This window comes from Vombatus ursinus, unplaced genomic scaffold, assembly GCF_900497805.2.
Source record: "Vombatus ursinus unplaced genomic scaffold, bare-nosed wombat genome assembly UNPS02014802.1, whole genome shotgun sequence".
In the NCBI taxonomy this organism is placed as follows: domain Eukaryota; kingdom Metazoa; phylum Chordata; class Mammalia; order Diprotodontia; family Vombatidae; genus Vombatus; species Vombatus ursinus.
Genome location: NW_020954580.1, coordinates 247,205 through 273,428, shown reverse-complemented (window position 1 = coordinate 273,428; position 26,224 = coordinate 247,205). Strand labels below are relative to the sequence as shown.

The 26,224-nt window shown below is 40.2% G+C and overlaps 1 protein-coding gene across 1 annotated transcript; it reads left to right on the top strand.

Annotated features, from left to right (window-relative positions):
• The first annotated feature begins 7,384 nt into the window (after nucleotides 1-7,384).
• MRPL44 (mitochondrial ribosomal protein L44) lies at nucleotides 7,385-15,160 on the top strand. The gene is made up of 4 exons (XM_027873701.1): nucleotides 7,385-7,654; nucleotides 10,531-10,999; nucleotides 12,235-12,413; nucleotides 14,129-15,160. Exons 1-4 carry the CDS (start codon nucleotides 7,473-7,475, stop codon nucleotides 14,295-14,297), a joined length of 999 nt encoding a protein of 332 aa, XP_027729502.1. The 5' UTR covers nucleotides 7,385-7,472; the 3' UTR covers nucleotides 14,298-15,160.
• The last annotated feature ends 11,064 nt before the right edge of the window (nucleotides 15,161-26,224 follow it).

Genomic DNA, 26,224 nt, shown 5'->3' with positions numbered 1-26,224 from the left:
AAAGATTTCTGTCATAGATGTGTAGGTAGAACACAATTTTCAAAGCTCCATCAGTTCTCTTACTGGGAAGGAGAACATAGGGCTTGAAAACCATATCTGTTTGAGCATATGCCAACCTTGTGCAATTTTTTTTTTTATATTTAAACCCATTAAATTTAATCTTAATAGATTTGACCTAATTTTAAATAATACAGAACTAAGAGTTGAAGAATCTTGAGGAATGTCCCAGACCTGTATTTGACATGGCTTTCACATTCCAGGTCTTTTCCTTTTTTTTTTCTTTAAATTTTTTTTTTTTTAATTTTTAACATGTGTTTTTAAAACTTTGGGTTACAAATTTTCTCCCTTCCTCCCTCCCCACCCACCCTCCCTCATTGAAAAGGCAAGCATCTTGATACAGGTTATAGATGTGTAGTCATGCAAAACACTTCCATAGTAGTCCTGTTGTGAAAAACTAAGTATATTTCCCTTCATCCCATCCTATCTTGATGCGGTCGCTGCAGTGGCGAGCATGAGACCACCTCAATATTATTAACCCCGAGGCCATTGAGGAAGCGGAAGACAGCAACAGGGCAGAAGCTTCAGCGCTAGTAGCTTTCTTTTATAGCCCTAGAAACACCTGATCAAAGCATGATCTCCGTGATAGCCAAGCACCAAGTCTGCTGGACACCTGCAGCCCTCGTGTCAGGGGTACGCTTAGGATTTTTCTCCCAAGAGAGGAGAGCCGAGCCAACCATGGGAGCTGCGTGTCAGCAAAGGAGAGGTCTTGTGAGACTTCCTTGTTTTTGCCACGCAACAGGTTGTGACCCTCAGCTTCTGCCAAGAGAAGCTAGAACTCCCATGGGAAAATTCTCCCAACACTATCCCCCATTTATTCTATTCTCTCTTTTGACCCTGTCCCTCCTCAGAAGTGTTTGCTTTTGATTATCCCCTCCCTCAATCTGCTCTCCCCTCTATCAACCCCCTGCTCTTTTGTCCCCTTCCCCCCTTATTTTCCTGTGGGTTAAGATAGATTTCCATACCCCATTGTGTATGTTATTCCTTCCTTAAGCCAAATCCTACGAGAATAAGATTCACTCATTCCCTCTCACCTTCCCCCACTTCCCCTGCACTGTAAAAGTCTTTTCTTGTCTGTTTCATGTGAGATATTTTACCTCATTCTACTTTTCCCTTTCTCTTTCTCCCAGCATAATCTTCTCCCACCCCTTAATTTTATTTTCCAGATATCACCCCATCTTCAACTCACCCTGTGTCTTCCATCTATCTATACAAATATATAATTTTTTCCCTCCCACTACCCCAATACTGAGTTACAAATATCATCTTTCCCTGCAGGAATGTAAACAGTTCAACCTTAATAAATCTCTTATGATTTCTCTTTCCTGTTTACCTCTTCCATGTTTCACTTGAGTCTTGTATTTGAAGGTCAAATTTTCTATTCAGCTCTGGTCTTTTCCACAGGAATGCTTCAAAGTCCCCTATTTCATTGAATGATCATTTTTCACCCTGAAGGATTATACTCAGTTTTGTTGGCTAGGTGATTCTAGGTTGCAGTCCTAACTCCTTTGCCCTCCAAAATATCATACTCCATGCCCTCTGGACCCTTAATGTAGAAGGTGCTAAATCTTGTGTTATCCTGATTGTGTTTCCACAATACTTGAATTGTTTCTTTCTGGCTGCTAGCACTATCTTCTCCTTGACCTGGGAACTCTGGAATTTGGCTACAACGTTCCTAGGAGTTTTCCTTTGGGGATCTCTTTCAGGAGGTGATTGGTGGATTTTTTCAATTTCTATTTTGCCCTCTGGTTCTAAAATATCAGGGCAGTTTTCCTTGATAATTTCTTGAAAGATGATGTCTAGGCTCTTTTTTTGATCATGGCTTTCAGATAGTCCAATAATTTTTAAGTTCTCTCTCCTGGATCTATTTTCCAGGTCAGTTGTTTTTCCAATGAGATATTTCACATTCTCTTTCTATTTTTTTTCATTTCTTTGGATGAGTGTTACAGTGCCTTGATTTCTCAAATTGTCACTAGCTTCCAATTTCTCCATTCTAATTTTTAAGGAAGTATTTTCTTCAGTAAGCTTTTGAACTTCCTTTTCCATTTGGCCAATTTTGTTTTTTAGGGCATTCTTCTCCTCATTGGCTTTTTGGACCTCTTTTCCCATTTGGGTTAGGCTATTTTTTAAGGTGTTATTTTCTTCAGTATTTTTTTGGATCTCCTTTAGCATCACTCTCAGTTTTTGTTTTTGTTTTTGTTTTTTTTTTGGCTAGGCAATGGGGTTAAGTGACTTGCCCAGGGTCACACAGCTAGTAAGTGTTATGTGTCTGAGGCCGGATTTGAACTCAGGTCCTCCTGAATCCAGGGCCGGTGCTCTATACACTGCACCACTTAGCTGCCCCAAGAAGCTATCTCTGTTATTATTATTATTATTATTATTATTGTTATTATTTTTAGGCAATTGGGGTTAAGTGACTTGCCCAGGGTCACACAGCTAACGAGTGTCAAGTATTTGGTCTGAGGCTGGATTTGAACTTGGGTCCTCCTGACTTCAGGGCTGGTGCTCTATCCACAGCGCCACCTAGTTGCCCCTCACTCTCAGTTTTTCCTCTACTTCTCTTACTTGCTTCTCAAAATCCTTTTTGAGCTCTTCTATGGCCTGGGACCAATTCATATTTTTCTTGGAGGCTTTGGATGTAGGAGCTTTAGTTTTGTTGTCTTCTTCTGGTTGTATGTTTTGATCTTCTTTGTCATCAAAGTAAAATAATATAGTCTGACTCTTTTTGAGCTGCTTACTCATGATCTCAGCCAATTAGTTATAAACTCTTTGTTAAAGTAGGAGTCTGTTTCCAGTGTGGAGAATGTACTGTCCCAAGCTTCAGGGGTTTTGTGCCGCTGTTTTCAGAGATACTTCTAGGGACCTGTAAATTTTCAGTTTTTCCAAGGTGCTATGATCAAGGGCGAGGTGTTTACTCCTTTCCTGGCCTGTGCTCTGGTCTATGAGCACTCTTTTCCATCTTGGAACTGTGAGGGGGGTTTCCTCTCCACAGCCACTACAAGCTCCACCACACCAGCGCTCCTCCTCACCCCAGGACTGCCACCCAGAACTGTGACCCAGATCCAAGCAAGGGCAAAACAAGAGAATCCTGCAATCCCCCTCTGATCAGCCACTCAATTCCCCCTCAGTCTGTGGGCCAAAAGCTCAGGAGGCAGCTGCTGCCCCAGGAAATGGGGCTGGAACCCCACCATCCTCTCTCAGCACTGAGGAAACAGACTTTTCCCACTGACCTTCATGGGTTGTCTTTGGCCTTCATGGGTTAAGAAGTCTGGAAACCACCACAGCTGCCTGTGATTCAGCCCTCTGAGGCCTGCTCCAGGTTCACTGCAGCCTGCGCACCCACGCTGAACTGTGCTCCTCTCCCCACCCAGCGAGATATACCTTTCTAATTAACCATCCAGGCTGTCTTTGGCTGGAAATTTGTTTCACTCTGTCTTTTTGTGGGTTCTGCTGCTTTAGAATTTGTTTAGAGCCATTTTTTATAGGTATTTGGAGGGGCTTGGGGGAGAGCTCAAGCAAGTCACTGCTTTTACTCCACCATCTTGGCTCCACCTGTAAGTTTCTTTAGGACAGAAGTGGTTTTGCTTTTTTGTCTTTGTATCTCCAGAACCTGGCACATAAAAGATGCTTAATAAATGTTCAGACAAATTAAATTTCTGCTCTGTTCTCTGTGGATTTTCAAAAGGGCACAGCCAATAAAGGTTACTAATATTTAACATACTTCCAAGGCAAAACATGATTTGTTAACTCACATATTCTATTTATCCATATGTATTTCCTCAAAAGTTTTTTAAAGTTTGTTTTTGATGAAATGAAATGGTCCTAGTAAATTTCAGGAGTTGCTGTGATGTTGGTTGGCCCTAAGGATAGGACAAAGGTTGCCAAGGAAGGTTCCCAGGAGTCTTCTTTCCAACACAAAGCACTGGCTACAGAAGCAGTTGATCCTATGAGTTACTATGCTGTCACCAAGGGTGACTTCAGCTCTGTAAAGGGAGAAATAGAACTTGTTGGCAGCTTGTCTGCTAATGTGGTGGCTGTCTGAATGCCCTGAAGTTGTGACAGGATTCAAACATCAGCAATCAAAAGATTTCTTCTTCATTTACCTCCACGTATGCCCCTAATACTGAAATTAATAACAATGACAATTAAAGAAGAGTAACTGACTCAAACAAGTGGAAGGCTTGAAAAGCAGCATGGTACAGTGGATTGGGCAGTGGTGATGAGATTTAGGGGTTCAGGGGTGCTGAGACCCCAAAATCACAAGCGGGTCCTCCCCAAAAGTATTCGACCCAAGCCTTCTTTCAGCCAAAGACAAGGTTTATTAGGACATCCGTCATATTGGGCAGATTCTTAAGGAGTCTGAACGTTATTGAGCTATTGGTTAGACTCTAAGAATCTAAGCAGTGGCTTGATTATAAGAATCAGAGGGCTTAGATTCTTAAAATCTAGCCACTGCTCAGATTCTTATAATCTAACCACTGCTTACCCATGTTCAGACTCCTTAAGAGTCTGCCCAGTTGATGGATGTTCTAATAAACCTTGTCTTTGGCTGAAAGAAAAAAAAAAAAGAATCAGAGCACCTTAATGGAGACAGGATGGACCTTATATACATTAAGACTATGAGAGGGATCTAGGAGTGGCCAAGTAGTCTATGAGGTAATAGAATTCCAGGGACCTGGACCTCATTGGCCAAGGGAGAATGGAGCCTAGATAGGATTAAGGGTGGGAAGTGGCCTGGAGCCATAGGGCCCTCCATGATGAAAGGCCAGTTGATTGGATTATAGCCTCAGGGGAACACCAGAGATTTGGCCTTGTGGGAAAGTCCAGGGTTTTTCCTTTTTTGGGGTCTAGATCCCAACCTCGTCAGTGGAATTGGAAGCAGGAAGACCTGTGTTCAAATCCTGCTTCAGAGTCTTATTAGTGGAATAAGCCACTTAACTGCTTTGTGCCTCAGTTCCCACATCTTTAAATAAGGTGGTGGGCTATCTGGCTTTTAAGGTCCTTTCTAGCACTAAATCTATGATACTAGGCAAACCCCTCAACAAGAATAGGGAAGTTAGGAAACAAACAACAGGCATTTATTTAGCACCTGGTATGTGTCAGGAAGCAGGGTAGATTTTAGCAAAAAGTATTTCTATATGTTTAATTGGAGATCCCTATCAGCTCCCATGGATTTAATTACCATCTCTATGCTGATGATTCCCAGATCTACCTTTCCTGCCCCCAATCTCTCTCCTGACCTCCAATCATGCATCTCCAGCTGCTTTCAGACATCTAGAATGGGATGTCCAGCAGACATCTTACATTCAATTTATCCATTATTATACTCATTATTTTTCCCTCTCTTCTTTACTACTGAAGAGGGCAACACCATCCTCCCAATCACTTAGGAGTCATCCTGGACACCTCACTATCTCTCACTCCCCCTCTTCCCCCTACCCCCAACACTGAGCCGTGGCCAAGGCATTTCACCTTTCCAGTATCTCTCAAATATAGCCTTTTCTCTCCTTTGACCAAGTCACCACTCTGATGCAGGCTCTCATCATTTCACCGTTGGGCTATTGTAATAGCCTGCTGGTGGGTCAGCCTGTCTCAAGTCTTTCCCCACTCCAATTCCATTCTCCATTCAGGCACTAAAGTGAATTTCCTCAAATACAGGTCTCATCATATCACTCTCCACTCAAACCACAGTGGCTCCCTATTGCCTTCAGGAGAAAATACAAAATGCTCCATTTGGCATTCAATACCCTTTATAATATAGTCCCCTTCTATCTTTTAATCTTCTTATACCTTACACCCCAACATGTACTTTTTAATATAATGACACCGGCCTCCTGGCTGTTCCATGTACAAGACACTCCATCTCTTGGTTCCAAGCATTTTCTCTGCCTGGCTGTGCCCCATGCCTGGAATGTTCCCCCTCCTTTGAACTAACTAATGCTCTCTTTGGCTTCCTTTAAAGTCCCAACTAAAAACCCTCCTTCTACAGGAAGTTTTCCCTAATCTCTTTAAATTCCAGTGCTTTCCTCTTTTAATTATTTCCTTTTGATCCTGTGTATAGTTTGCCTTGAATATATTTGTTTGCATGTTGTCTCCCAATTAGATTGTAAGCTTCTTGAGGGCAGGGGAACCCGAGTTCAAATCCAGCCTCAGCTGTGTGACCCTGAGCAACCCTGATTTCATCCACAAAAAACAACAAAATCCAACTGTCTTTTGACTATTGTTTGCTTCTTTTTGTATCCCCTAGTATTTAGCACAGTGCCTGAATTTAGTAGGCACTTAATAAATGTTTACTGATTGATATTGATTGATTGCCTTCCCAGATGTCCAAAAGGCAGTTGGTGATGGAAGAATATAGCTCAGAACAAAGATATGAATATGCAGATATGGAATTATTTGCATAAAAGCATAATTGGACCTATGGGAGTTGATGAGGTCTCTTTGGAAAAGTATATGGGGAGGACAGGCCAGGATGGAGCCTTGGAGTGATCCATACACATCAAACAAGACATGAATGATGATGCTGAAAAGAAAACTTAGAGTGATCAGACAGGTGGGAGAATAACCATGAGACCAATGTCAGGAAAACCCTTAGAGAAGAGAGTGGTCAGCAGTCCACTGAAATAAGCAGCTAGGTGGGGAACTGGGTAGAGCACTTTGTTCAAATGTGCCCTCAGACACTTAAGAGCTGTGTGACCCTGGGCAAGTCATACAATCTCACTGCCTTAGTTTCCTCATCTGTAAAAAGGTGATAATAATAGCATTTACTTCTCAGAGTTGTTCTTGAGGATAAAATGAGGTATCTATAAAGTGCTCTGCAGACTTTACAGCACCTTATCAATGCTAGCTGTTATTTCAGATCTGTATTTTAGGGTCAGGTTTAAATAATTTTTAACCAGCTGAACAAAAGTTGCTTGGTAATGGACATGTTGAAGTGATCCTGAGCAAGCTGACAAGCGCTCTGTCCAGAAGCAGTAGAAGCACTTTAAGTGGGGACACAGTGCTTTACCACAGGACAGTGGGCAGTTCCTGCCCCCAGACTGGTCATCTGTGCTGCTCCAGCCCTGGGACAGGAGCCGCCCAGACCCGGCCGACTCTGAAGCATCACGCGAAACAGCCAGCAGAGGGAGGAAAGGAAGGCGAGTCCGAGGAGCAAAGTCAGGCCCCGCCCACGAGAGGCTGCCCCGCCTTCTCCGCGCCCCCAAGGAGGGAGGCTTGAAGACTTAGCTCCGCCCCCGGATCGGTGCTCGCCCCGCCCCCAAGAGCTTGGCCCCCCCCACCTCCCATAGGTCTCTTCCACGAGGCTCCGCCCCCAGCTCAGGAAGCAGGGAACGGTGTCAACGTAACACCGTCCCGACCCGCTTCTTTCCTTCCTTCCTTCCTTCCTTCCCTCCTTCCGCCTGCGCTGGTACATCATGGCATCTGGACTGGTGCGGCTGCTTGTCCGGGGGCCCCGCGGCCTCCTGCGGGCGTCAGCCGCTCCGGAGCCCGTCCAGTCGAGCCGGGGCATCAAGGGCGGGATCCGCGCCGCGCTCCGCTTCCAGAAGGAGGTGGAGCGGCTGCGGCAGCTCAGGTGTCCTCCGCCTCCCGTGCGCCGGTAGGTTCGGGGCCCGGGCGGTGTGACCGAGCGTGTGTTCGTGCGCATGCGCGGGGGTGGGGGAGGGTAACGGGAAGACAGACCCCCCCCGGCCCTCCCCACCCCCACCCCGCATCTCCCCGGCTGACTGCGGCCGCAGGAACTCCGGGAACCTGTCTCGGACCCGTCACTTCCCGTAGAGGTCATCCGGGTCAGGCCCTTACTTTGACAGATGAGGAAACTGAGGCTCAAGAGAGGCGAAGGTGCTTGGCTGAAGGGCGAAGAGGAGTAAGGAGGGGTGAAAGGGAACAGTCATTTATTAAGCGAGTACAGTCCAGATCAACCCTGGGAGGTAGGTGCTATTGTGATCCCCATTTTATAGTTGAGGAAATTGAGGTAGGCAGAGGTTAAGTGACTTTCCCAGGGTCTCAGCTAGTATTTGAACTCAGGTCTTCCTGACCCCATCCCAGGAAGTCAGGTCCTGGAACTAGTGTCACACAGGTGGTTAATGTTTGACATTCATTGGATTGGAAGCTCCTTAAGGGCAGGAACTTTCTTTGCCTCTTTTTGTATCTCCATCAATTGGTACAGGGTGTGGCACATAATTGGCGCTTAATAAATGTTTATTGATTGAGCTAGTATTGGAGTCCAGTTGCTCTGACTCCAGATCCCATGTTTATTCCAGCAAATCACTCTCTAATCCTGTTAGAATTTATTAAAACTGAAATAAGGTAAAATGTTGACTAAAAAGCATATTCTTCCCTACCTAAGGCTAGAAACAGTATCTCTCTCTTTTTTTTGCCAAATAGTCATCAGTAGTAAAAATCCTGTGATCTCTGAGGTCAGTCAGTCAACAAGCATTTATTAAGCACTTTTTTTTTTGTGAGGCAGTTGGGGTTAAGTGACTTGCCTAGAGTCACACAGCTAGTGTCTAAAAAGTGCTTAATATGGGGGCAGATAGGTGTTGCAGTGGATAGAGCACTGGCTCTGGAGTCAGGAGAACCTGAGCTCAAATCCGGCCTCAGACACATAATACTCACTAGCTGTGTGACCCTGGATAAATCACTTAGCCACCCAATATTTGCCTCAGTTTCTTCAACTGTAAAATGAGGTTAATAATAGAGCACCTCCCTGACAGGGTTGTCATGAAGGTCGAATGAGATAATATTGATAAAAAGGATCTAGCATGGTACCTGGCATGTAGTAGGTACAGATCCTTTCCCTTTTATGTTCCAAGTTCCATTTTAAGTGCTGAGGATACAAAGTAAGGCAAAAACACAGCCCCTGCCCTCAAGGAGCTCATAGACAAATGGGAACAACATTAGATCCATAAGTACCTAGAAGATAAATTTGGTGTAATTGGGAGGTGATTTCATAGGGAAATCACTAGTAGTTGGGTGAAAGTGCATCTCTGCAGGTGGGATTTGAGATGAGTCTTTGGGGAAGGCAGAGGTGAGAATGGAGAACATTCCAGGTGTGGGGTTACAGAGGCATGAGTGTCACATGTGGATGGAATATCATGACATGTTTGAGGAGTATTCTTTGATTCTGAGTACCCAGAGTGATTAGATCTGGCTAAAGTCACTGGGACGTACTGTTCTCTTTCCATTTCTCTAGATGTCACTTCCATAATTTGTGCCTTCCAGGCCTGGGAATCCCTCTCTAGGATCCCTGAGGGCTAGATGATATGGCTTGTTTGGGGAAGATCATAGAAACCTGGGAAAGACCTTATGTCATTTTGTCTAACCCTCTCACTTAATAGGTAAAGATAGCTGACTCAGAGGGATTACATGATGTGACCGTCACCATGGCATATGAGCTAGAAAAAGACATTGCGGAGGGGAAAAAATGGTATACTTTGAAAACTCCATGGATTGGGGGAGATGGAGATTCTTGGTAAAATCTAGAGCTTCTAAATTAAGACACTTTAACTGTGAGGAGTTGCCAGATTAGAGCTACTTTTCAAAAAATTAATCTAGCTATTTAAATTTCAAAAAATTATAACCATTATTAAGTCTTGATTTATTTAAGTTTTGAAAATCAGTACCTCAAGTGGGGATAGCCATTTTTCTAGTTGTTTCTTGTAGTTGGAGAAGGAATGACATTTCTTTTTTTATTATTAATTTATTATTGGTTTTCAGCAATCACTTCCATAAGCTTTTGAGTTTTAAATTTTCCTCCACCTCCCTCCCCAAATCGGCATGCAATCTGATATAGGCTCTACGTATACTTTCCTGTTAAACATATTTTCACATTAGTGATGTTGTAAGGAAGAATTCAAACTAATAGGAGGAACCACAAGAAAGAAGAAAGAAAACAAAGCAGAAAAAAAAAGCAAATCGTATGCTTCAATCTGCATTCAAACTCCATAGTTCTTTCTCTGGATGTGGATAGTATTTTCCATCATGAGACCTTTGGAGATGTCTTAGATCCTTGCATTGCTGAGAAGAGCTCAATCTCTCAAAGTTAGTCATTGCACAACATGGCTGCTACTGGGTACAATGTTCAGGTTCTGCTCACTTCATTCAGCATCAGTCCATACTAGTTTTTCCAGGTTTTTCTGAAGTCTGCCTGCTCATCATTTCTTGTAGCACAATAGTAAGGAATGACATTTCGTTCTCTCTGTCTCTCTTTTTTTTTTTTTGGCTAGGCAGTGGGGTTAAGTGACTTGCCCAGGGTCACATAGCTAGTAAGTGTTATGTGTTAGAGGCCACATTTGAATTCAGGTCCTCCTGACTCCAGGGCTGGTGCTCTATCCACTGCACCACCTAGCTGCTCCCAGGATAGGAATGACATTTCTTAAAAGGGAAATTATTCTTTCAAGATAAAATTTATAGTTTTGCATTTTCAGTGTTTAATCTCTTGCTCTGTTCTTTTTTTTTTTTTTCCATTTTCAGTTCAGAGAAGCCCAACTGGGACTATCATGCAGAAATCCAGGCATTTTGTCACCGACTACATGAAGACTTTTCTTTAGAGCTTCTCAAAACTGCCTTTGTTAACAGATGTTACATTGAAAGTGAGGAAGCCAGACGACAGAAACTGGGAGTAGGCAAAGAAGTTGTGGCTCTCAACCTTAAAGATAATCGGGAACTTTCAGAACAAGGGAGAACTTTTTCACAGACATGTCTCACACAGCTCCTTGGAGATGCATACCCAAGCCTGCCCTCAGAAGGTGTACAAGCAATTGTGGATTTTCTTACCAGTGAGGACATTGTGTGTCACGTAGCCAGAAACTTGGCTGTGGAGCAATTAACACTAAGTGCAGAATTTCCAGTCCCCCAGGTAGTCCTCCAGCAGACTTTCTTTGCAGTAATAGGTGCGTTGTTGCAAAGCAGTGGGCCACTGAAGACATCAGTTTTCATCAGGGTATGTAATTATTTATTACTTATGCTTTTGAGGTAGAGTTTATTTAAACAGCTACACTTTGAAATCACACAGTCTTTATTTCTGATAACTGGTTATTTGTGAAGATACTTGGATAATTTAAAAACACTGTTCCCAAAACTAGGTATAAACAGTAAGAAAAATCATAATGGAATAGGTTTGTATTTTTATTTTTTTTGTTTCTGTTAAAATGTTAGACAGAATTATGAGCAGTCCTATGACTAACTGTCTTTAGAACCATCTGCCCAAGTATGCACAAGTTCTCATTCAATTTGATAAATATTTATTAGGTGCCTACCATGTACAAGAAATTGTGGGGTGGTGGTGGTGCTGATGGTGGTGATGGTAGTGATGGTAGTGATGGTGATGGTAGTGGTGGTGATTCGTTTCAGTCATTTCCAACCCTTCATGACCCCATTGGGGTTTTCTTGGCAGAGATACTGGAGGGGTTTGCTATTTCCTTCTCCAGCTCATTTTACAGATGAGGAAACTAAGGCAAACAGGATTAAATGACTTGCTTAGGGTCACACAACTGGGAAGTGTCTGAGGCCAGATTGGAACTCAGGAAGATGAGTCTTCCTGATTCCGGGCCCAGCTCTATCCGCTGCAGCACCACTTAGCTAACCTCCCCCCCCGAAAAAATTGTACATTATACTCAATATCAGCATATGAAGATTACCAACCTCTTATTATTGACCCACTAATTCAAGTGATATTTGATTGAAAAAAAAAGCCCAACAAAACTGCAGTTGGGTTCATAGAATCTTTGGAGATATGCTGTAATGGAATTTGACTGTTAGCTCAATGTTGCTAAAATGTGGGTAGATTTTATTTAGATAGTAATAAATTATTACAAATATTTTCACATAATAACAACTGGAATTTACATAGCAGATGACCCCCTGATGTGTCTATCTAGCTCTGGCATCTCCTGAACTCCAGGACCTGCCTATTCAATAGTTCAAACAGGACGTGTCTAAAATGCAACTCATTCTCCATTCCCGTAAACCCTCTTTTGCACTTCCCTGTGTCTGTCAAGGGCATCACCAGACTTCCAATCATGTAAGTTCACAACCTCGGTGTCTTGTTGCTTTCCCTGATTTCCTATCACTGCACATATTTATTTATTTATTTATTTATTTGTTTGGTTGTTTGTTTGTTAAGTCTTGTTGATCTTCCCTTCTATCTAATATCTGTAATGTTACTTTTATCTACAGGACTTCTTAATTACACAGATGACTGGAAAAGAACTTTTTGAAATGTGGAAGGTTGTAAATCCCATGGGACTACTAGTGGATGAGTTGACAAAAAGGAATATTTCTGCTCCTGAACCCAGAATTACTAGGCAGTCTGGAAGCAGCACAGTGTTGCCACTGTATTTTGTTGGTTTATACTGGTTAGTAAAGTTTGCATTTTTATCTTATGGTATTGTTTGTAAATTTTAACAAAATTATATTGAAATATATTGTAATTATTGCAGAGAAAGATGGCTTCTCAGACCCTACTTTCCTAGAGATATCACTGAGTAATCTGCATGACACCTGTCTTGAGAAACATGACCTGTGCTATTTTGTTGATCTTCTGTTAGTTTCAATCCTGAACGCTGAGTTTTGTAAGGTATATGATGACCTAAGAGGTTCTCCATAAAATTTCAGGGTCTGAGATATATTTGCTGTATTCATTGACCCTGCGCTGCTCTTGGCACTTAGCTGTTGTAACCACGAGGCACCTGGTTTTTAATCATCCAGTTGGCTTTTAGTAGGGGAGGCTCTGTTCAGCTACAGAAAGAACTACTGTCTGCATTTGGTTCAAAGTTGGGAAGTTTTTGGTTTGTTTTTTACTTTAAAAAATCAGCTTGTACACTGATAAATGAGAATGTTCACAGTTTTTTTCAAAAGGCATAATATATCTTTTTTTAAACTTTGTATATGTTGTTAATCTACTAAGGTCTCCCTCTGATTCTCAGTTATGATACAGAAATTTTCATGCAGGTTCTCAAAGACTGTGTTGGCAAACAGCAAGCTCTTCTGGGTCCTACCAAGCCATAAAAGCTTTAGTTATGGCCTGACAGTGGACTGTGCTTGTTGTCCAAGGATTAGCTTAGCTAAGTTGCAAGAGGCTTACCATGTTTTTCTCCTGGAGTAATTGTAGAATACACTTTACCAAGTCATAGAGGGTTATGATCTTCATCCATGGAGATGGCACTTGCTTACATAAATGAAATCACAGATTCTTGAAATGTATGTGTTTAACACATTCTTACCCAGCTCTCATTCCCTTGCTCATTCATATACCATTGTTTCAGTTTGGTTTAAATTTGAATGTCGCTTAATCTTAATCTCAGCCAAGTTAAGGCAGTGTTGCTAAATCAGTACAGTTGTTTCATATTTAGAAAGCAAGTTTTGTAGCAGTTCTTTGTCTGTAATAGACCTGCACAGGGACCAACTTGAAAGCCTAGTCCAGTGAGTGATTTGTTAATGATACTGAAATCTTAGAAAAGGTTTTTTAATAATGAAGACGATGCAGAATCCATTAAAATCCAAAAGTGTTGTTGTTAAGTTGTTTTGAGTCGTGATCAAATCTTTGTGACCCCATTTGGGGTTTTGGCAAAGATGCCAAGTGGTTTGGCCATTTCCTTCTTTACCTCATTCTACAGATGAGGAACTGAGGCAAACGAGGTTAAGTGACTTGCCCAGGGTTACACAGGTAGTAAGTGTCTGAGACAGGATTTGAACTCAGGAGGATGAGTTTTCCTTACTCCAGGCCTGGCACTCTATCCATTGCAACACCTAGGTGGCTAAAATCTAAAAATACCTGTATTAAAAAAATCAGTGTCACCTCTAGTGCAGGATTGCTTTACCTTTTTTTTTTTGGTCGTAGACCCCTACTGACAGTTTGGTAAAGCCTATGGACTCCTCAGAGTAATGTTCTTAAATATAGATTACAGAGAAAACCAATCAGTTGTATTGAAATAGTTATCAAAATATTAAAACAAGCTCATAGACCTCTAGTTAATGTTATCTCCAGATGGCAATCAGAATGCCTGTCCAATGCCTGCATATAGTAAGATTGAATATTGACATTTAATGGTTGTTTTTACTTTCTTTCTAGTGAAAAGAAACTGATTGCAGAAGGACCTGGTGAAACAGTACTGGTTGCAGAAGAAGAAGCTGCTCGGGTAGCCCTAAGGAAACTTTATGGCTTGGCTGAGAATAGGCGGCCTTGGGACTATTCCAAACCCAATGAAAAATTAGCGGAAAAAGTTATTGTCTCGAATTAATTGTCCAAAAGCATGTTAGCACTTGAATTCACCAAAGGAGCAGAAAAATGAGACGCAAACTTCAGCGTGACTTGGAAAATATGACAGTTCCCAGATTGTTCAGAGACATCTTCCTCTGTCAGGGGCTTGTCAGATTACCAGAGAGTCAGTTACTGTTCAAAAATGGTTACTGTGAAATCCTTTCAAGTTTAAGTCATATTTGTTGGCCTCTTTAGAAGAAGTTGCTCTTAAAGTTCTGGATTTATCACTGTGTGATTTGTAGAATGGTATGCTTTTTCATTTAATTATTTATTCCCTTCTAGCTTTGAAGTGTTATGGCCTAAAGAAATATTTTTTAGTTCAAGTCCCAATAATACCAATTTTTAAAAAAATTTTTCGAATACAACTAATCTTTATTTTCCAAAATGTTACTTGCCAATTTAATTTAAAGCATGTTGTTAACAGGTCGACTGATTTGGCCTACTTAATAAAACAAAACAGTATGGTATAACTTTTAACATCACCGGAAAGGCAAAAGCCAAATTGTGACAGTTATACAGTAAGGGTGAATGGCTTAAAATTTTGTGAGCTAATCAGGCAGTAAACTAGAATTCTAAAGTAGTAAATAAAGGAGAATGTTCAAGGCTATTTTTTAAAATCGCCCTAAGAACATAAACTTTAAGACCACTTTGAAGATTGTAAATAATTGTTAATTCAATGAATTTAGAATTAGGAGGATAATGTATTACTATAAATACAAACATTTTTGTTTCTATAATGTCTGGAGGAGAAAGCTTTCCCTTCAATATTGTCATTTTATGTTTTTTATTCGAAACATCCATCTTGCTGTTTGGGAAAAAACTATTTCTGTATATGTCCTTACTTTGAAATAAAGTGGTTTATGAACTTTTTAATTAAAGTTCTCAAATGTCCTTTATAAAAGGGTTTGCAGTTTTTTTTTTTTATTTTTTAATAGTATTTTGTATTTTCTTTATGTGTAAAGACAATTAAATTTTCTTCCCTCTTTCCCCTCCTCTCTTCCTAAAATGGTAAGCAGTTTGATATAGGTGATATATGTGCAATCATGTAAAATATATTTCCATACTAGTCACAGTTGTGAAAGAAGAAATAGACCAAAGAAGGAAAAAAGACATAAAAAAAGTAAAGTGCAAAAAGTATGCTTCAATCTGCATTCAGAGTCCATCAGGTCTTTATCTGGATGTGGATAGCATGAAATTTTTTTTAAAGAAGCATTTTAGTAAAATGCAAGACCTGGAAAGGAAGTAGTCTAATAATTTCTTTGTATACTTGGCAAAAAAAATAATATGAAAAGAACTTGAAATTTACAACTAGTTCTTGGGCCATCCAGCTGTTAAATTTGCCCAGAGTAAATCCTACTGTGAGGTTATTTTTTTGTTTTTTATTTTTTCTGTCTAGGCAGTGGGGTTAAGTGACTTGCCCAGGGTCACACACCTAGTAAGTGTCAAATGTCTGAGGCCGCATTTGAACTCAGGTCTTCCTGACTCCAGGGCTGGTGCTCTATCCACTGTGCCACCTAGCTGCCCCTACTATGAATTTTAAAATGCAAATAGAGAAAAAGGAACAATTGATTTATTCCATAGATCTAATAGATATCAGTGAGAGAGATCATATAGGTCCCCTGCTGAGGGGAAAAAGAAAAAAAAATGTTTACTGGGTTAGTCTCAGACATGCCAAGAAGAAAATTAGGTACCATCAACGACTTGTTACGTAATTTATTTGTTTTTTTGTTTTTGTTTTTTGCTTTTTGGTCAGGCAATTGGGGTTAAGTGACTTGCCCAGGGTCACACAGCTAGTAAGTGTCAAGTGTTTGGTGTGAGGCCGGATTTGAACTCAGGTCCTCCTGACTTCAGGGCCGGTGCTCTCTGCACTGCGCCACGTAGTTGCCCCTTGTTATGTAATTTATGAGAAATAAAACCAGTACTTGAGTTTAAGTCAGGACTAGAACAAAAGGATATTAGACACTTTTTTTTGAGATTGTAACTGATTACTGTAAACTGTTCACCAATTTTCTAAATGTATAACAATATCATTCCTCTTCAAAAAACTGTTTAGCCCTAAAGATCTAAAAATAGTAAAATGTAAAAACTTCATGTAAAATAACAAATCATTTCCTGTCACTGCTTCATATTTGGATATCTGAGCGCAGCATAGCCGTCCTGAGAATTTAAGCATTAAACTTAAGTTTATTCCATAAAGAGTGAACTAAGAAGTATGACTTTTCCAAATAAAATTATGGCAGTCATTCTGATCTTGACCACCAGATGGTGCTCTGACCATTTCTTTTTACATAGAGAAATTGTTATTTTAATCTTGTGAAAAAAAGGCTAATCTTCCAAAGCAACAATTAAGTGATTTATATTAAGGATAAACCCACTGTAGGTAGAGTCTGGCTTTATAACCAGATTTCTTCTTCAGTTTTAAGCGCTCATCTATTAAAACCCCAACCCTAACCAAAAAGCTAACCCTGTTTTCTGGTTTCTTTCTTCTGGATGCTTAGTGACAACTGTGAATCTGCCATTACTGCTTTAAAACAAAACAAAAAAACCCAAACCTTTAATGAGCTAGACATCATCTACCAAATAAAGACTAACACCTTGGCCTAGCATTCAGGACATGCTAGTCAGAAACCTGCTTTTCCAGCTTTACCTTATTTCTTCCCTTTACCAAGCTTAGGTTTTGGACAAACTAGGCAAAGGTAATCTGTTTCCCGAAAACATCCTTTTTTTTCCCTCTTCTCTCTTTGTATACACTTTTCTCCACCTGAAATGCCTTCTCCCATATTTCTCATTATTGAAGTCTGCCTACCGTCATCCACTTTACAAAAGACTTTTGAGAACTTTAAAAAGTTTGTAGTCATGCCTGGCCCAGGTTACCTTTCTTTCATGTGGTCTTTCTGAGTCATAGCATCGTATATTTAGAGCTCAAAGGGACGTCAGAGGTCATTGGGTCCAACCTTATTTTACGCCTGAGGAAACTGAAGGAGACAGATATGTGACTCACCCATGGTCACACAGCTGGTCAGTTATCTTAGCCAGGAATTGAACTCAGGTCTTCTGAATTCACTAGCTGCTTGAAACCTATATCTGAAGTGGCAACCTATTATTTCCAAAGGCAGCCCATTAAACCTTCAAATAACGAATTGTTTTGGGTTATTTATTTGTATCCAGTTTTGTGCATTCACATAGACTAGGTGGGTAGGTATAGATCTAAATAGAGTTTAGGACGGAGTCTTCACTTATTCTAGTGTAGATAGAATCCTGGATTTTGCCTACATTGCTTCCAACACCTTAAGCTCTGAAGTTACCACACGTTCCTGGAAGGTTTGATGGCATGTTCAATAAGGAAGTTATTGTGAAGGCTTATACTGACCCCACAAAAAGTCTAGGAAGAGCATCAGAGAAAAAACATGCTTTCGTTAAAGACATTGCGATTGTATCTGGAAGGAACGAAACGAGATCAAGAATGGAAAATTAAGGGAGTACAGAATAGCAAGGAAAATAGACACATTAAAACAGACAGTGGAAACCTCGTTAAAGAACTGAATGCTCTGAAATTAAAATAATAACTCAATAGTACAACAAACACTGGGAATACAAAGAAAGTCCCCCTCCCCCCCAAAAAAAGTCCCCCAACAAAAACAAACAAAACCAGGTCTTGATATCAAGAAGGTAATATTCTAATGGGAGAATAACATAACAAAAAAAAAAAAAACACTCCACTGTACAAACAAGATATTTAGAAGTGTCAGAAGCCTGAGAAGCTAGGAGGCAGAAGGGAGAGAATTCTAGGTATGGGGGTCAACAAGTGAAAATATTTAAGACTTGGGAAATGGAGCATTTGTCATGTCTGAAGAATAGCAGGGAGGCCAATGTCTCTGGATCCGAGTGTGGTGGGGAAAAAGGCATGAGAAGAATGGGCCAGGTTATAAAAGCCAAACAGAGGATTTCATATTTGATATTGTAAGTAATAGGGAGTCACTGGAGTTTATTTAATAGTGTTGTGGTATGATCAGATTCACATTTTAGGAAGATCAATTTGACAGGCGAGTGGAGGATAGATTGGAGTGGGCAGAGTCTTAAGGCAGGGAGATCAACTAGCAGACTACTATAATAGTTCAGGCATAAGATAATGAGGGCCAATATAGTAAAAAATGACAATGCTATTTAAATTAATTTACTTATTCAGGGCTATTCCAATCACAATCCCACAAGGATACTTTATAGAGCTAGATAAATAATAACAAGATTCATCTACACATGGTATTTTGTAAATTGGAAACAACACATGGCTGCTCAAAGTTGAATAAATGCTAAAAATCAAGGGGAAAATAGGATTCATTTAAAGTAAGATTTGCTTTACAGAAAACTTAACTACTCGAATGAACAAGACATATTTCTACTTAAGGGAAATTAAGATATAATTACATCAATTATATAGATGTTAGATTCAGTTTATTGAGTACAAGATGATAGCATATGAGGCTAACAGCAGTAACAATAGGGAGGATAATAGTGCAGAAATCTGGTTAACTACCATGAGGATATATTTTCTGGCAATTATGTCCATGAAATTCCTCCCTACATTCTATTATCTGAGATCTCAAGTAGTAACTCCAAGTTTATTCCCTGAATGGGTCTAGGAGGAATCAATTGATCAATCAACAAAACTTATTAAGTACCTACTATTTGTCAGGCACTGTGGTGAGTGTTGGGAATACAAAAAGAAAAGTGAAAAAGTCCTTGCCCTCAAGGTTACAGCTCTAATGGAGGAGACAACTTGTACATATTTTATACAGAATATATCAGACTCTAAGAACCACTATTGTTGTTCATCCTTTGTTTTTGAAGAGGACCAGTGACATTATGGGTGATGATTTGCTCATAAATTGGATTTAAGTGAAGCAGAGTTGCACAAAGTCATCAGCCTCACTCTCTTTTCTTGAGTCATCAAAGTCTAGTGACAAGACAAGTCAGAAGGACTGGCGATTGCCCAGGATGCAATGGGTGACCTTGGTGTCTTTGATGTCTGTTCAAGCTCTAAGTACTCCACAGAGCTTGCTTCAGCTGCCTTCAAGGCTGTTGGAAAAAGTTGTTCTCATCCTCTCATTTCACTGGGAGAAATCTTTACATGCTTGGAGTAGACATCCCCCTAACTCACTGACCAGTCTGAGGCCTTTTGGTTACCCTCAACCTGGTTTAGCCCATGTGCCAAGATGGTTTACCAGGGTGTGGCCACTGAGCATGCTACAGCTTCTTAGAGCCACAGGCAAGAGTTGGGTGAGGATGGACACCAAAGATAGATGAGCAGCCCTGAAAAGGGCTCAGCAAGCCCTCATACCAGGCTACAGTGAGAATAGTTAGGTTCCCTTCTCATACTCTATGGTCATAAGAACCTATACCTTGGTACATTGGGGGGGACATTCTTATAATGTAAGAGTTGTCTTAGATCTAGGGCCTTTCAAAAATAGAAGAACAGAAAGGCATTCAATGTACAATGTAAATCAAGTATGGGACAGGTATTTGTTTCCTATACACAAAAGAAATGCTCAACATAGAACATTTACAAGCACATATTTGACAAAAGCAAACTTGAACAGATGGCAGCAGTACTGTTATGTTCTGCCAGGAATTTGAACCATCTGAATATGAAGCAGTTTGAATAATTGCTGCTTCGGCATTGTACATTCTACCTTGGCTTTGCACTGTCTAAACAAACTGGTTCATGCCTTCTAATAAAACAGGCTGGGCTTGAGCCAAACCTTTCAGTAGTACTTCTTGTTTCCAAGAGTGCTAGAATAATTAATTGCTGGGGACTCCTCCCTTTGCTATCAGTCAGCTCTAACCAAAATGACCCAGGACCTCTGGACTACTAGAACTCACAAGATCACCTCCATACCTGGACACATCTATCTTGAGATATATGCTTATTCAAAACAAGGAAAAAAAACAAACAAAAAAAGACAGATCCAAACCCAACCTTAGGCTTAGCTAGGCTAAATATAAGCTTTAGATATCATATGGTCATGGATGTATGGTAACTAGGGTGAAAGAGAGGGCTAAGTATTCAGGCAGAGGCTACGGTATTCATCAGATATGTTATAGTGGTGATTTCTTTGATACGTAGGTTGGACTGTTTGGCCATTGAGGACACTTCTGCCTCTCAAATTCTATGATTCCATGATTCTGTAAGCCATCGGTTCTTTCTGCTCAACTGCCAGGGGATTGCTTTGTCATCTCAGAGCATCATGCCCTTGAGTTCTGTCATACACTACTGGAAGCAGCTGGGAAAACACCTCTGTATATGCCAAGAGATGGCCTCAGTTATTATATGAAAAATGAGTATAAGATTATATATGAAAAATGAATATAATTTGGGGAGAGAAGGCATTGGCATCTGGGGGAATCTATAAAGGTTTCATAGAGAAGGTGGTGTGTGAGCTGAGTCTTGAAGGAAACCAAGGATTCTGAGGGGTGGGGTTGAAAAGGGGAAGCATTCTAGGTATGGGGGATGGTCAACCCAAAGCCATCAAGACAAGAGATGAAGTATTATTATGTGTATGGAACAGCAGGTAAACCATTAAGGCTGTATCCTAGAGTGCATAGTACGGAGTAAGGTGGAAAAATTCTAGAAAGTAGGAAGGGGCCCATTTGTGAAGAACTTTCTGTTCCAAATAAGATTATATTTTGTCATGGAGGTAATAGGGAGCCACTAGAATTTACTGAGTAGGGATTTGGAATTGTAAGACTTGTACTTTGGGAAAATCATTATGTATGGCATCCTTCTCCTTTTACCCATCTCTGGGTTCTGGAGTTGGTCCAGAACTGAGAAGGGAAGTATAAAGAGAGGAAAGAGTTGGGTTTCCATTGTACCATGGCACTATGGACTTGAACCATTTATCCTGTAAGCATTAGCACTGTGCTTGGTACTACCCAGAATGGTGGGTATATATTCCAGTTACTTTCCATTACAGTCACAACCTGTATCTGCTTTCTGTCCAGCTCTGTTCTCCAAGATTGCTCAGGGCTCTAGAGATTCTCTCCTGCTTCCAAAGTGTTATGCGATCTGAGAAGAACTCTTTGAAAGCTAGTGATGCATTAATGGGTTATGGTCCCAGAAAGTACAGTCTGAACAGGCAGAGGAAACAGCATGACAACAACTATATAGCCATAGTCCTGGGCACCCTGAGAACATAGATCCAGAATTAGAAGGAACTTCAATGGCCATGTAGTCCAGTCAAATTTCTGGGACACGGCAAGTACGGGGTTGAAATGCCTGAGAGGGTTACAGAAAACTGAATAAGAGGTCACACACATGTACTTCGACTGAGAGACTCAAAGAGAGAAAAGACTTCACTTCACAGATGAGGAAACTTGAAACCCCAAGAAGTTAAAAGACTTGTTAGTGGTCACATAGCCAACGTTAGATATGAGTTTTGAACCTATGTCCCTTGTCTCCCAAGTAAAAAGGTCTTTCCACTGTACCAGAAAGTCACCTCACCCAGGACATGGCCACAGGAGCCCTACTAGCTTAAACAGACCTCTTCTATTTTTCTAGAAGTTCTTTCCAGTTCATCTCAGGAGGTGGGCAGTACTATGTAAGAATAGAGTGGAAACCAAAGATGAAAACAAATCTTCTGTGTACCTCTTTCAATTCCCCATTTCCCTTCTGCAGCGCTTCTAAGTACTAAGCTAATATTATTCAAGTTTTTCATTTTCAGAAGAACAGAAAATTACAGGGAGTACAAAGGGCCACTCCCTTGTGTCCTTTTGAAAAGCTCTCATGAATGATTTTTCAGGTGGCTTGTTTCCAATTGCCTTCCAAGGACAAAGACTTTTGTAGGCCATCAACACCATACAGCTTTACAATTATTTGGGTCAACTCCTCCTCTCTAACATTTTTCAATGCATTCTGTTCGAGGTCCAGTTGAAAGCACCACACGCACTCAATGTGGAGATGAGTGGGTCTACCTGTCATTGTCCTTCCCACTACCACTGTTACTCTTGAAAATTGCCTGTCTTCCCTTCAAACTCAACATGACATCTAATCTGTGTGAGAAACCATTTGCTTTGTATGTTTAATTGCATGCACAAGCCCATATGCACACAAGTGCAGGCAAACAGTGTCAATACCACCATCCCCCAGTGGACTGTATTTTTTATTCTTGTCTTCAAATGTTTTGACTTTATTCAGTTTTCTTGAATGCAACCCCCTACCTGAGACAGCTCCTCCTATGAACTCTTTCAGAGTAGGAATTTTATTCTATTTGTATCACCAGTGTCTAGCAATGCCTGGCTCATACATAGTAGGTACTTAATATTTATTCATTGATTGAGCATAATCTAGACTTCCCATTGCATTTTGAAAATTTCTGGGACACAGTAAGTGTGGGGTTGGGCAAAAAGTCACACCTGTACTTCAACTGAAGGACTCCTAAAAAAGAGAGGCCAAGCTAGTATCTGGGTGATTTTCTTGCTTTCTCATCATCTGGGAGTTGTAACTGGCAAGGTTGGTGTGATCTTCAGGTGGAGCTCTGGTGGTCTGGCTGGGTGGCTCTGAATTAGGGTTGGAAGACTGAAGAGAGGTGATTTGATTTCAAATCGAGCATTCTTTTCAATATCGTAGGTTGTTCAGTTTCCACAAGCCTCAGAAATAAGTCCAGTTGTATCAATGAGAACAAATCACAATGTAATATCCTAGTAAAACTTCATTAATTCAGACCAGTTGGAAGGGAAGCCTGTTCAAGTCATAGTGGAGACACTTGGGTTCTTTCTCTAGACCCTACCAGCTATATAATCTTCAGTCTCAATTCCTTCATCTATAAAGTGAGGAGGTTAGATTATGGTCTCTAAAGTTTCTTTGCAGCAGCATTATTTGATGATTAACTATGAATGACTTAGCTCTTCTCAGCAATACACTCATCCAAGATAATTCCAAAAGACATGATGGAAAATGCTAACCACATCCAGAGAAAGAACTATGGAGTCTGAATGCAGATCGAAAACATACTATTTTCATTTTTTGTTTTTTCTTTCTCATGGTTTTTCCCTTTTGTTCTGATTCTTCTTTCACAATATGACTAATGTGGAAATATGTTTACCATGATTGTACATGTATAACCTGTATCAGGTTGCTGGCTGTCTTGGGAAGGGAGAAAAATTTGGGACTCAAAATTTTACAAAAATGAATGTTGAAAACTATCTTTGCATGTAATTGGAAAAAAACTATTAAGAAAAAAAGGATCATATTCTCTATTTAAGCTTTTTTTTAAAAAAGTTTCTTTGCTAAATTCTATGACAATTCTATACTGATCTAATTGGGTCTCAGTTTCCTTATTTGTAAAAGAAGAGAAGGGGAGATCATATGCTTCCTAGGGTTCTTTCTTTCCAGCTCTAAATCTTGTTTCTAAAATCATTTCTATCCCCAATTGATAAATGGTCAAAGGATATGAACAGGCAGTTTTCAGATGAAGAAATTAAAGCTATCTATCGTCATATGAAAGAATGCTCTAAATCACTATTGACTAGAGAAACGCAAATCAAAACAACTCTGAGGTACCACATCACACCTATCAGATTGGTCAACATGACAAAACAGGAAAATGATAAATGCTGCAGAAGATGTGGGAAAATTGGAACACTAATGAATTGTTGGTGGAGTTGTGAACTGATCCAACCATTCTGGAGAGCAATTTGCAACTATGCCCAAAGGGCTATAAAACTGCATAACCTTTGACCCAGCAATACCACTTCTAGGTCTGTATCCCAAAGAGATCATACAAATGGGAAAAGGACTCACATGTACAAAAATATTTATAACAACTTTGGTTGTGATGGCAAAGAATTGGAAATTGAGGGGATGCCCATCAGTTGGGGAATGGCTGAACAAGTTGTGGTATATGAATGTAATGGAATATTTTTGCTCCATAAGAAATAATGAGCAGACTTCAGAAAAACCTGGAAAGACTTACATGAACTGATGCTGACTGAAGGGAGCAGAATCAGAAGAACATTGTACGTAGTAACAGCCACCTTGTATTATGACTAACTTTGATAGATTTATCTCTTCTTAGCAATGCAAGGATCTAAGGCATCTCCAAAAGACTCATGATGGAAATGCTGTCCATATCCAGAAAAAGAATTATGGAGTCTGAATGCAGATCAAAGCATATTATTTGCTCTCTTTTTTTTTTGTTTCTTCTTTCTCGTGGTTTCTCCCATTGGTTCTAATTCTTCTTTACAAGATGACTAATGTGAAAATAGTCTTAATATGAAGGCATATGTTAAGTCTATTATCAATTTACATGCTGTCTTGGGGTGGGGGGAGGGGATAGGGAGAAAATTTGGAACTCAAAATCTTATGGAAGTGAATCAATCAATAAAAACTAAAAATCAATAAATAAATTTATTATTCAAAAAAAGGTGAGCTAGAAACTAGACCCATGCAGCCAGTAATTATCTCATGATAAACCTGAAGAGTTACATATCCAGGAGACAGTACTAGAGATTGCCCATGTAAAATGTCCCTGGTATGTCATTATATAAGTTGAATAGAGCACATATTATTATATACATGAGTTACACTTATTTTATTGTTGCTGTCATGTTAATTTGATTATGTACCAGTGCTACTTGTAGTATAGCAATATTCATTGTTAATTGTGTTGCCCAGAGTTGATTTGCACATACAGTAATTATTTTAGTTTTATGGGCTATTGGTACTGATATGCTTTTTTGCTGTTTATGGTTATTTGCTTTCTGCTATGGATATGACTGGTCTCGAAAGTGGCATGTACTATGTCCTACATGGAACTAAGCCATCTTGTCACTGATGTGTGCTGTTAAATCACGCTTTGTATAGCAAAAAAAAAAATCATGTCTAGATGGAGCCCAAGAATAAGGGAAAGTAAGTAAGTGTCTTACAGACTCAAGTAACTTAATAAACCGCTGAGAACTGCATATAATTACCACACTGTTGCATGTAAACAGCTGGTGAAAGGAGCCTGCAGCCAACTCCTAAGTCTTCCTTCTTAAGTAAGCATTCCTCTGGCTTCCACTCTTTGCTTAGCCAATGGTATTTTAAAATAACTGATGTAAAGCAGTAAACTTCCACTCAGTCAGCACACTGGCATTATCACAAGTTGTAAATTAGCTCAGTTCCAAGTCTGATGTTTTTATGTACACATTGAAGAGTGACAAATGGAACTTGGAGATTGAAGAGGTTGGAGGAAAAGTCCAGGAGAAAAATCACATTTATAAATTGTGGTGAGAAACCTTTAAAAGTATTCTGACTATATTGGACATAGTCAGGGTTTCAAGAAATCCTGTAATCAAAATGGAAAGGAATTTGTGGTAACGTTAGTCTTATGAAAATTGTTTATAAGTTTACCTTAGAAAACCAGGATCTCAAAGAGCACTGAAAGAGTCTTGGTATAAAAAGGAAAGAAAAAGAAAAGAAAAGAAAAAACCCCACTCTCTCAAGTTACCAAAGTTACAACCTCTTCTTTTGGTACTTGCTACAGAAGAGTGTCTTCCCTTGGCTGGAAGCCTAAACAGATCTCTCTTAGGGGTTGGGGATGGGGGGAGGGGTGCAGAAGAGATTAGAACGGGTCACCTTTCAGACTATTCCTCTGCAATCCTAGAGGAACAAAGAAGCATTGAAGGACTGAATTAAGTTTTAGCTGTCGGGCTTGGAGGAAAAAGGAGATGAAAGATCTGGAGGTGTTGGATTTTTTATTGTTTTGGTAAGGGCAGAGGTTCAGAAGGAAAAGCTTGCTGTCAGATCAAAGTATCACTGCTCTGTGATCCTACTCCCACAAATCTTTTGTCTCATTTTCAAATGCTAGAAAAAAGCATGAAGGATTTTTTTTTTGGGGGGGTAGATGAGGTTTGAAGGAGCATTTTTTTCCC

What these genes read in the sequence shown, in the direction of transcription:
- MRPL44 (XM_027873701.1), top strand. Translation starts at nt 7,473, where the DNA reads ATGGCATCTGGACTGGTGCGGCTGCTTGTCCGGGGGCCCCGCGGCCTC. An exon ending in AGACATCAGTTTTCATCAGG is followed by an intron (nt 11,000 to 12,234) that starts GTATGTAATTAT and finishes TTTTATCTACAG; the next exon opens with GACTTCTTAATTACACAGAT. An exon ending in TATTTTGTTGGTTTATACTG is followed by an intron (nt 12,414 to 14,128) that starts GTTAGTAAAGTT and finishes CTTTCTTTCTAG; the next exon opens with TGAAAAGAAACTGATTGCAG.